This window comes from Protopterus annectens, chromosome 17.part0, assembly GCF_019279795.1.
Source record: "Protopterus annectens isolate FY-2018-M chromosome 17.part0, PAN1.0, whole genome shotgun sequence".
Classification (NCBI taxonomy): Eukaryota; Metazoa; Chordata; order Ceratodontiformes; family Protopteridae; genus Protopterus; species Protopterus annectens.
Window position 1 is genome coordinate 37393291 of NC_056751.1, and position 12378 is coordinate 37405668.

The 12378-nt window shown below is 43.1% G+C and overlaps 1 protein-coding gene across 1 annotated transcript in view; it reads right to left on the minus strand.

Moving 5' to 3' along the window:
* WDFY3 (WD repeat and FYVE domain containing 3) overlaps positions 1-12378 on the minus strand; it is a 5086165-nt gene that overhangs the window by 965768 nt on the left and 4108019 nt on the right. The window contains exon 42 of the mRNA XM_044059488.1: positions 8613-8840. Within this exon, the coding sequence (XP_043915423.1) occupies positions 8613-8840 (228 nt within the window). The remainder of the gene's footprint in view (positions 1-8612; positions 8841-12378) is intronic.

The window sequence follows — 12378 nt, forward strand, 5'->3', positions numbered from 1 at the left end:
TCAGAAGAAAATAATCTTAGGGGAAATCTGCTTGACTTAACAGAGATATACGTACTAAAAGAGAGGAAAGAAATACACAACAGAAAGTAAATAAGGCCCAGAATGTCAGAAGACTGGCAAAACAAAAGAACACAGTAACTAGGGACTGTTAATAGATTAAATGCATTTGATATAACATAAATAAATAGGATACCCTACTGTGCTACTAAACTAACATAAGATAAAGTGTTACAGCAAAAAATGTAAACTAACAAAGGAAAGGAAGGAAACAAGTTGACTGCCACCATGGGAGCATAAAGCAGAGAAAGCTATAACGTAAATAAGATAAGAAGCATTGCTGCTAAAATAATATGGAAAACGAAACAGACCATTAAAAATTCTTATAAAGACAGATGTGGTGAATGTAACACAAAACATTAAAACAGATTAGGACTTATCATACCACTAATTTCAATAATTAAAATATCAGCACAAGCAGAAAAACACAGAAGGTATGCAGATAAACACAAAAGAAAAAAAACAAGAAAGTCATTGATGAAAAAAGTTTAAACAGACAACTGGTTAAAAAAAAACAAAACAGAAGCAATAGAACCACCACGAAAGAAAAAATAACATTTTGGAGAAGCATTCAAGAAGACCCTGTCGAACACAAAGATACTGAATGGATAGAAGAATTAAAAGAAACAGTAAAAAGCTTTAATAGAAAAGATATGAAATGGGGGGGGGTGAGACAAACTTCAAAAATAGATTTAGCCTCGAGTGATCCCGAACAGACAGCAATCTGGTTAACAGAGAAAAAACATACTAGTCCTTATCAATTAATCTGCAAGTCATCCAGCAATACATACATTATTATACTGGAACTGATGCAGACTGAGCTTATACCCATCTAGAAAAAAAAACTACCATGGCAATAGAACAAAAAGACAATAAAAGATTATCGTGGAACAAAGGACAATCTACTGTTAAAGATAACAGACATGGCCATAACAGACAGCAGTAAAATGGGAAAAATTTTAATATGGCATGAATAAACTGCAAAATGCATTCAGCAATATCCCACATTCATGGATTATTGAACACTTAAGATACACCTACATCAAAAGATTACACTGCAGTGACTATGAAATAACTTTGTAACTCAGCCATGACAAAGGGAAAATTATTATCCCAGGGATAATATTCAAAAGGGGATATTTCAGGTTGACTCTGCCATCACTGCAGTTTGTGTTGCCCTTAACCCATTAAGCTGCTTACTAAAGTTTATGCTGTGATCACAGCTTAACTTCCAGAAACCAACCTTGTTCAAAGACATCTCAATGACTTTTTGTGAAGGATTTGAAAAGTACAGTTGTGTACACTTACCATAAATGTAGATGTTCGAGTGTATTCACTATTGCAGTCTCCACATTTGGGTCATCTGCCTGCAGGTAGCCCTCAGCCGACCTGAATACCAGAGTCTTTGGATTTCTGCATCAGATTCTGTCTCTTCTTCCATGACGTCAGGGGTATAAAACATGTAGCCGACGCCATTACATCAGTTTTTCTTGCCCCAGATGTCAGGTGCTCCCACAATGGGAAGCAATTATGTTATGGTACACCTCCACTGAAAAGCAAATACACCAGAAAAACTAAATATACCAAACAAGAAGAAAAGGTAGAACCAAGAGAAGTCAGGGGGCTGGAGGGAGGGTAACCAGGACTGCAACAGTGAATACACTCGAACATCTACATTTATGGTAAGTGTATACAACTGTACTATGTTCTTCATGTTTCACTGCTGCAGTCATCACATTTGGGTTGATTCCCAAAGCTAAGGAAGGAGGAAGTTAAAGAGCATTAGGACCAGCTATTAAGCCCTGCAAGACTGCAGTGGCAAAACCAGCTCTGGATTTAGAAAAAATAGGCATGTGGTAATGCTTGGTGAAGGTATGTACAGAGCCTCCAGGTAGCAGCTTCTAGGATGGCCTGGTAGGGACTCCTCTGAGAAAGGCTGCAGAGGTAGATGCAGCCCTGGTGGAATGTGATTTTATCCCCTGTGGGGTAGGTTTTCCAGTGCCTGTAGCAGAAATGAATGCATTTAGAAATGGTTTGCTTTGAAATGGCCTTCTCCTCTGCCCCTGCAGCAAAGCCAACTAGCAGCTGTTCAGATTTTCTGAGAGGCTTAGTCCTGTCCAAATAAAATCTAAGTTGTCTGTGCACGTCCAGAGAGTGCAGTATTCGTTTCCCTTTGTTTTGTGGATTAGGAAAAAAAATAGGCAAATGAATGGACTGATTTAGGGCCACACTATACACCACCTTGGGCATAAAGGAAGGATTGGTCCTGAGTGAAACCCTGTCCGCATGGAAGATAATGAAGGGTTTCACTGCCATGAGGGCCTGTAATTCAGACACTCTTCTTGCTGAAGTGATGGCTAGAAGGGAGGCTGTTTTCCAAAAAGGAATTTCAACTTTGCTGTTGCAGCTGGCTCAAAGGGGGGGAGGGGTGAGCTTTGCCAATACAAAGTTAAGGTCCCAGGCTGGAGTGGGAGCTCTCCTGGGGGGTCTTAAAATTTTGGCCCCTCTAAGGAATTGTTTTAGCAGGGGGTGAAAGAAGAGGGGTGGCTCAGTATTATAATGTGTTTCTGTTAAGTACTGAAGAATATGAGGTAAGCTGCGCATCGTTGTGCCAATCCCCTGAGTCTGGCACCAGGAACAGTATCTTTTCCACTTTTCAGCATAGGAATTTCTAGTACTAGGCCTCCTTGCCTCCAGAATGACATCAAGCACCTGCTTACTGAGGGATGCTAGAGGAGAGCTCAAGGAATTAGCTGGGATGCAAGGTTCAGGGTTTGAAGCTGGGGGTGCAGAATCTGGCCCGCCTGCTGGGACAGCAGGGAAGGGAGTCTGAGGCAGATGCCATGGTTGCAGCAGTGTCATACTGTGGAAGAGGGGAGTTACCAGTGCTGGCGTGGCCAGTCTGGTGCAATCAGTATTGTCCTTGGCTTGTCCTGTTTGATTTTTAGTAGAACCTTCAAGAGGAGAGGCAGAGGGAGAAAGGCATAAACTGAAAGGCTCTCCCAGGTAAAGGACAGGGCATCCACTTTCCAAGCTTGACTGTGGGGAGTTCTTGTGCAGAATTTGTCCAATTGGTAGTTCTGAGGGGAGGCAAACATGTCTACATCTGGAGTCCCCCATTTGTTCAAGAGGTTGAATATTTTTGGTTTTAGTTTCCATTCGTGTGGGTCCATGAGATTTCTGCTCAAGTCATCTGCCAGTGAATTTAGCTTGCCTGGCAGGAATTGAGCTTGTAGGTGCACTTGGTAGTTCAAGGCTGTGTTCCTCAGAGCCATGGCTAGTCTGCAGAGGAATGCAGTGGGTTCCCCCCTGCTTGTTTATGTACCACATAACTCTGGTGTTGTCTGTCTTTACCAATAGTTGTCCTGGAGGAATACGGTCTTTGAAGGCTGTCAGGGAATTCTGTACAGCTAACATTTCTTTTTGACTGATATGCAGGTGCATCTGTCTCGGGTTCCATTTGCCCTGAATGCACTACCCTGCCATATGAGCCCCACATGCATAGTCTGATGTGTCTGTTGTTAGGGTTTGGGCAGCAGGGGGTAGAGTGAAAGGGAGCCCCTTGTTGTTGTAGCAGGCCTCTGCCCACCAAAGAAACTGTCTTTATACAAGGAATGATAGGAATCCTTGATTCCAGGTCCTGAGAATGTTGACACCATAGGCTTTTTAGATACCACTGGAGTTTCCTCATATGCAGTCTTGCATATGGAATTAGTAGAATGCAAGAGACCATGAACCCCAGGGCTTGCAGAATTTTCCTTGCAGACAGCTGGGGTTTGTCGCCAATAGTTTGAAGTAGGCTGTCAAATAAACTTGTTTCTCTGGAGTGAGGAATGCCATCTGGGAAGTTGTGTTCAAGCTTGTTCCCAGGAATACAATCTGCTGGCAGGGTACTAGATGAGATTTCTTTTCATTTATGGTGAACTCCAGTGAGGTTAGAAGTTTCTTTACAAATGCCAGGTGTTGTAATAGCAAGTCCTGGCTTTCTGCCTGAATCAGACAATCATTCAAGTATGGTTATATTTGAATATTTCTCTGCGTACAAAATGCAATGGCTGGAGCTAGACACTTTGTGAATACCCTTGGCGCAGTAGATAAGCCAAAGGGAAGTGCAGAGAACTGATAGTGCATGCAGCCTGCCCTAAAGTGTAGGTATTTCCTGCAAGATTCCCTTATTGGAATGTCCAGGTAAGCTTCCTTTAAGTCTAAGGTTGCCAGCCAGGCATTCTTGCCTAGCATAGGAAGAAGCTGTTGAAGTGTTAGCATTTTGAATTTTGGAATTACCAGAAAGGTGTTTAGAATAGAGAGGTCCAGGATAGGACGCCAGGAGTTGTCTTTTCTGGGTACCAGGAAAAGTCTTGAGTAAAAACCTTGTCTCCTTTGTTCTGCTGGGACAGGTTTAATAGCCCTGATACTGAGAAGAGAGAGAACCTGCTGTTGGGCCTCTGCCCATTGATTTGGGGGTATGTCTGGCCAACCGTTTGGGGTTGGTAGTGTGTGGTAGTGGAATCTGTATCCTTGGGAAACTATGTTCATAACCCATTTGTCCTGGGTAATGAGTTCCCAGTTTTTTGCATGCAGGGCGAGCTTTCCTCCTAAGGGAGCAGGTAGTTGAGCAGGGCTTGGAAGGGTTAAGGTTAAGTCCTTGTGCCATTTTTCCGTAGGGGGGTGGCTTACTACTCCCTGATTTGGAAGTGAGAGCCCCCCACTGCTTAGGTCTGTGAGCAGCCTACGACTGTAACCTAGGTGGTCTGCTGTTCCTGGGTTTGGACTGAGAAGGCCTGGAAGACACAGGAAAGGACCAATTCTTTGAAGGCCAATGCCTACTAAATCTGGGAGGCTGTACTTGTAGGAAATCTTTAACAGTTTGCATAGATTTAGCTTTTTTCTCCATCCTTTTAAGGACTTCTGCTTTGTTGCCAAAAAGACGGTCTTGGTTTAAGGGAGCATCCAGTAATTTAGCTTTAACATGATCTGGCAAGTTTTGTTCCTTAAGCCAAGCATGCTTTCTAAGTACAGACCCAGTGACAGCAGCCCTGCAAGATGCTTCTAAAGCATCAAAACCACATTGCAAAGTATGTTTACCAACTTGTTCTGCAGAATGCATTAAATCCTACAATTCTTTGTGTTCAGCACAGTCAGGAATCAACATAATTTTCTGTTGAAGTAGTCCCATAATATGCTGCTGATACTTTAACATATGAAACTGGCAATTTAAAGCCCTAATGGCCAAAGTAGCAGAAGTGCATATCTTCTTACTCCATCTGTCTAGGGCTCTAGAATCTCTATCAGAAGGGGTAGGATTTTTGGCACCAGTAGCCTTAATGCCTTTTGGTCCTTGGGAAATGGTTTCTGGATCCGCAGAAGGATTCTTGAAGAGGAACTTGTGAGAGTTAGGTACTCTGTAATACCTGTCAGGTTTTCTGGGAGCTGGAGGTAAAGTGTCTGGGGTAAGGCTAGATTCCAATAAAGCATCATCTACAATGTCCAGAACAGGAAGGATAGCTAGTGGCCTGTGTTGGGGCTGGAGTAGGAATTCCCTAAACCTCTTTTTGGACTCAGAGTAATCCTGGCTTTCCCAGCGGAAATGCTCCCTAAGAGTATGCAAGGTTTCACTGACAGAAAAATCTTCTGGAGGGGAAGCAGAGGGAATGGAATCCTCTACATCAGAATCCTCATAAGTAGATAAGGGCAAATCCTGGTAGTCAGAAGGAGCAGAAATATCAGATCCCTGATCAGAAGAATCAGTTGTTAAATTCAGTTCCAGGTCTCTTAGAGGGTGAAGGCTGGCTTCCCCCTAATTAAGGTAATAAGTTCTTCAGCCATTCTAAGCATTTGTTTTTGAGGGATATGGGCCTGAGCTCGCTGTTTGGGCATTGTTTTTTTAGGTGCAGTGCGAGTTTTAGGCCTGAGGGACTCGGAACTTCTGGATGGAAACGATGTCAGTTTAAAATGCAAGTCTCTAGGGCTGAATACACCCTCAGAAACCGGTGCCTGCACAGGGGCTCCGGACCCATCCAAGGTAGACACATCCGCAGGTTCCACAGTTGAAGAAGCATCTCGCGGCATACCAGAATCCGAATGGGTCTCAGTACAGGCCTGCGAATCTGAAGTAGTGGGTATCAGGGGCTGCAAAAGCACCTCACTGAGTATCAGCGGACTGGCGACTAGCTTAATGGAAGCGTCATCGGCAGTTTTGGACCTATGCTGTCTGTCTCTGTCTTTATCCTTACGTTTTTTTCAGAAGATCAGTAGTTGGATGGCTTAACAAAGCCATTTTGAAGTACTGAGTCCAAGTACGAAAGTAATTGGCTGCAAAAATAGCCAGACGACAAATATTTCGGGGATTGAACAAGGCACAAAACCGACAGCGAGGGACGTCGTGGTCTGGACCTAAACAGGGGATGCAGTGCAAATGAAAATCTCTATGAGGTATTTTCTTTCCACAGATAAGACAATTGTTAACTTTTACTGACATTGGTTGGAGCAAGAAAAAGGATCCACAACGGGGTACTTATCTTTTTTTGAAGACTTAGGATCTGAAACTCGAAAATGAAAATTTCATGAGTCGGACGACCAGCACTTGCGAACTGCTTCTGCTTTGGGCACCGCACGGCAAGAAAGACTGATGTAATGGCGTCAGCTGCATGTTTTATACTCCTGACGACCTAATGTCATGAAAGAAGAGACAGCATCTGATGCAGAAATCTGAAGACTCTGGCATTCAGGTCGGCTGAGGGCTACCTGCAGGCAGATAACCCAAATGTGATGACTGAAACAGTGAAACATGAAGAACATGTGTATAGATCATCAGATGAGCACCTGAAAGCATGACTACAAATGGTTAAACTTTCTCATATGATACGAGAATGACATTTGGTCTTAATATGCAAAAGCAATATTTATAAAAGACAGTTGTGCACATGTCTGCTCATGCCTGCTTGAACTAAAATGGCCTGTACTCCATGTAACATCTAAGCTAAACATACTTATGTTTGTCATTATTTATAATCTCTTATTTCATCATGATCAGACATCTGAACATTAACAAAATGTGTGCGGGGGGATTGTAATGTTTTACACTGTGTGTGTCTGAAGGCAATAACTTTACTGTTGCTATTATTTATGCATTTCTTCATTCATGTGATCAGAATAAAACAACTGAGGTGCATACAATCAAAAAAGTGGCTTTAACTGCTCAGGGAATTTGTGTGCATGTCTGCATGAGACACCTCAGTTTTGGTACACGTGAGAGACACCACATCTCTCTGTATCTGTCTTTTTGTATGTGTATACACAAGTAAGTGTCTATGTCTGCATGTTTGTATCCAAACATTTATTTATTTTTCAGTTATTACATCTAAGTGAGCATGATGTGGTGAACTGATGATCAGACCATTTTCAGCCCGGAAATTAAATTTTGTCATTACTATTATTGACATTAAAATACTTATAATAATAATAATAATAACTGCATATCCTACACCAACTCTGAAACATTAGATGGAGAAACTACTTTACATCAAAAATATACAAAATATTTTTATAGTAATAATAAAACAAATACAAACAATTTAACACTCCATTTTCTAAGAACAATAATACCTAACAAGTTGGGTATTTACAGAGAAATAACACACATTCCAGGGGTGGGGAAGTCCTGCTCCCCACCTAAGGTGTTGGGCTTGACAACACCTCTAGGCAGTTTATTATTTCCCTGTGATGCTCACTCTGTCGGGCATTATTGCTAGAATAATTCACCATGTGCTGTAAACATCGTCCAGTTGTTTGGTTTGTGTAATACCTGAAAACAAGTTTCTTTTGATTAGCATAACTACCAATTCAGTACAATGAAATAAGCAGATGAAGAAACATACTAGTACAGTCAAGTTGCACGTTATGTTAACAGCATTTTCTATCAAGAATTAATCATTTCAAAGCTAGCTCCTTGGTGCAGGGGGCTAAAGTCCTGTCTACACCACTGGTGACCTGAATTTGATTAGCAACTTTGGCACCTGTAAGAGCTGATACAGAAGATGTCCATGAGCGGAGGCTGCTGTGTTGCACATTCTAGGAACAAGGAATTGCCTGCCACATGGTTGACACCTAATAGGAGCACTAGGTGTTTCACCTGTGGAGTACAGACCTAGGACATCTACGTTGTCATGATGCACTCACATTTATTAGCTGCAGTTTCTTCATCGGGCAGCAACTGCAGAGCTCAGCTAGCATCAATGGTGAGGGGGATACTCTGCCTAGGGAATAAGTAGGCCACTCCACAGAACCAGCAAGCTGATTCACTCCTTACCACCAAACACTTGGGAAGGGATGGCCCAACAGGACTTCTCAGGCAGGAATAAATGGGGTGTACAACTCCCACTTAGTCTAGAAATACTCCCCTTGAATGCGGCTACTGGGTGCTGGTAGCATAGACATCAGGTGAGGTTTTATAAGGGAAAGGAGGGGAATCAATCATCTTGCTACAGTGAAGCTGAAGAAACAACATCTAGTTACTGACTGAACCTTTCTTCAAAAGAAAAAAAATATATACTTACCAAAGTGTTTGTTTCCTGTTCACTCTCTGGGACATAGGGGTAATGTATATAAAACATATCATTTCGTACCATCTTCTTCCTCATTCGACAGGGCCCTTCTGTCATTGCCAGCATCCACTTGTCCAGGAAAGAGCCAATGGGTGGTCCCCACAGACCCCTTTCTCTCAACAGTTCATATTCTATTTGTGACCACTCTTCATTAACATATCTCAAAGCATTCTGTTGACGCTGCAAAATTAAACAAAATTTACACTGATATAGCCCATAAAGGTAAATCTATTTTTGCATAATACAAAAAAAAGAGTATTAACTAATAGAAAAATGTATCTAAGATATCATGTTCAGCATTTATTTCCAGAAAAACAATATGCAGTTTCTTGTTTAAACCTCTCTCATGCAAAATTTTTGTTACAGTAATACTTCAAGGAAATCACACAACACTATGGCTGTGTTTAGAAGTTAATATGTGATGGGGAGGAAAATGTGTAACATGTAAACTATGACTAATAAGAGGTAGCAGAACAAAGACTGTGACAGGCGATCTAATTCTGCAAAAGTAAAAAAAACCTGCCAAATAATTCTTCCGCCTTTACATTGTATTACTTATTGGTGCAGAGATGAAGAAATGGGATATATCTCTGCCAACAACGAAATAAAATAAATTTGGGTGCACACTGCTGAAGGGTCAGTTGAAATGTGGAAGATCCCTGCTTCCTTGTGGAAGGGTGAGGGAAGTTGTGAAAAAGAACAGTTGTGTAAAATCTTACCATAACCATAGATGTCCTTCTCTTCCATGTTGCAGTATTCTTGGTGTGGGATTTCCTGCCTTCAGGCGACTCGTACGTCGGCTCCTATACAAAAGCTTCAGCTTGGCTGTTGCAGCTGCATGGGACGTCACACGTAGGGCCATAAACCAGGGACCTTAAGTATGGTGTCTGCATGCACAATCCTCAGAACATGAAGCTAAGCAGGCAAAGTAGATAGCCCAACAGGATAGGCTGCCAGAGATGACATTTTTAAGGCCCTGGGTCTCTTCTATAATGGAGAGGCATCAGGGAGCAGTTAGACTGGTAGAGTCTGAGAGGGGGAATGGTGGGTGGGAAGGAATACTGCAACATGGAAGACAGACATATATAGTTATGTTAGATTTTACACAACTATTCCTATGTTGCAGTATTATTGTTGTGGGAGAGTACCACAGCTTAGTTTGATGAAAGGGTGGTGGAAGCAGATGATGATTCCACAAAGCCATGTAGGACTGCCCTGGCAAATCCTGCGAGTGCTTTACAGATTTGGTCTAATTTGTAATGTTTGGTGAAAATGTGGACAGTGGACCATGTAGCTGCTTCCATAATGGAAGCCGTGTCCAAGCCTTTTTGGAAGGCCTTGGAAGTGGCCACTGCTCTTGTGGTGTGTGCCTTAACCCCAACTGGAAGTTTTTTTCCGTGGTGTGAGTAGCAGAAACCGATTGCCTTTCTAATCCAGGATGCAATGGTCTGTTTGGTGACTGCCTTGCCCAATGCCCTGGGGTGGAAAGATACAAAGAGTTGTTTGGATTTCCTAATATCTTTAGTCTTGTCAAGGCAAAATCTCAGTTGCCTGTGGACATCTAGGTAGTGGAGTAACCCCTCTCCTCGGTTAGTGGGAGAGGAGAAAAAACTGGGTAGGTGAATGGATTGATTTAGAGATAAGTCATTGGCTACCTTGGGCATGAAGGAGGGATTAGTTCTCAGTGTGACCCTGTCCCTATGAAAAATGGTGTAAGGAGAGCATGCCATTAAGGCCTGTAGCTTGGAAACCCTTCTGGCAGAGGTAATAGCCAATAACAGTACCGTTTTCCAAGTACAAAACTGTAGAGTGCCTGTATCTGCCAGTTCAAAGGGGAGCTGGGTGAGTTTTTCCAGGATGAAGTTCAGGTCCCATGGAGGAGGGATAGGCTTCTTAGGTGGTCTGATGTGTAAAACCCCTTTAAGGAAAAGTTTCACATGTAGCCTGGCTAACAAGGAAGGCTCTAGATGTAAGCAGGCTGATAATGCGGAGAGATGCACTTTCACTTATGAATAGGAAAATCCACCCTTTATAAGTTGACACGTTTGAAAGGACTAGGGGGATGTCAGCCTCGTAAGGGTCCCTTTCCTGTCCCAGACACCACTGAGTAAATCCTTCCCATTTAGCAAGGTATGATTTTCTAGTAGTGGGTTTCCTGGCCTCCCTCAGGACTGACAGCACATCCTCTGAACAGTGTTGTCTGAATGGGGTTAGTAATTTATCACTCACAGTCCCAGGGATAGCATGTGCAAGTGCGGGTGTAGGAGAGTTCCTTCGTCTTGTGTCAGAAGGTCCACCTTGTGGGGTAACTTGTAGTGATTGCCCTTGGCTAAATTGTGTAGAAGGGGGAACCAGTGCTGCCTTGGCCAGTAGGGAGTCACTAGCAAGATTTTTGGTTTGTCCTTCCTGATTTTCAGAAGGACTTTCTGAATCAGAGAGAAGGGGGGGGGCATAAAGGAACTTCCCCTCCCATGTGAAACTGAAAGCATCTACTCTCCAGGCTTGGGGGGAGTAAGTCTTTGTGCAGAAGGTCTGCAGCTGCCTGTTCTGGGGGGAGGCAAACAGGTCTATATGTGGAGTGCCCCACCGGTGGACTATGTCTAGGAAGACCGTCCTGTCCAGCATCCATTCGTGTTGTGGAGAAGATGTTCTGCTCTGGAGGTCCGCTTGCTTGTTGTCCTGCGAAGGGATGTAGCTGGCTTGCAAGGATACGTTGTGCTGAGATGCTAGGTCCCAAATTAGTAGGGCTAGCCTGCACAATTGGTATGCCTTGATATCTCCCTATTTGTTGATGTACCACATTATACAGTGGTTCTGTCCGTCACTATCAGAAGAGGACCTGGTAGCAGTAGGGGTAGGAAGGTCTGTAGAGCTAAAAGAACTGCTGTCATCTCCTTTACATTGATGTGTTTGGTTTTCATGAGAGATTGCCACTGGGCTTGGACTGGTGGCTCCCCAACCTGAGTCTGAGGCATCTGCATGCAATATTTGTGTGGGTGGAGGGGGCTGTAGTGTAAGCCCCGGGTTTAGTTGTACTTGTTGAATCCACCAAAAGATTTAATTCTTTAAACAGGGAAGAAGGGGGATAACTTGTTCCAAATTACTCTGGTGTTGTGACCAGATATTTTTGAGGTACCATTGCAGTTTTCGCATATGCATTCTGGCCAATGGTGGCATGGGAATGGTTGCTGCCATCAATCCCAGGAGTCGAAGGAATTGCCTTGCAGTGACTGTCTGGGAGAGCAAGACTTCCTGGAAGTGGGAAGTTAGAGATATAACCTTGTCCTGTGGGAGAAAGGCTTTCAATAGTTTCGTATTGATTCTGCAACCTAGGAATATCTTGTCCTTGTCTGGGTTCAGGGAGAACTTCTTGAGGTTTGGGGTGAACCCTAGACTTTGTAGAAGGGACAGAGTGAAGTGTAGATGTCTTAAGAGGGAATCTTTGGACTGTGCTAAGATAAGGATGCCGTCCAGATATGGGTAAATCTGGATTCCTTGGGTCCTGCAGAAGGCAATGGCTGGAGCTAGGCACTTTGTAAACACTTTTAGGGCAGTGGATAAACCAAAGAGCAAGGCCATAAATTGAAAGTGTGAGGATGGGCCAGAGAAATGCAGGAAACATCTGTGTGAGGCCAAGATGGGAATGTGCAGGTAAGAATCTTTTAGGTCCAAAGTGACCATGAAAGCATTTGTGGGTATGAGGGGTAAGAGAGTGGGA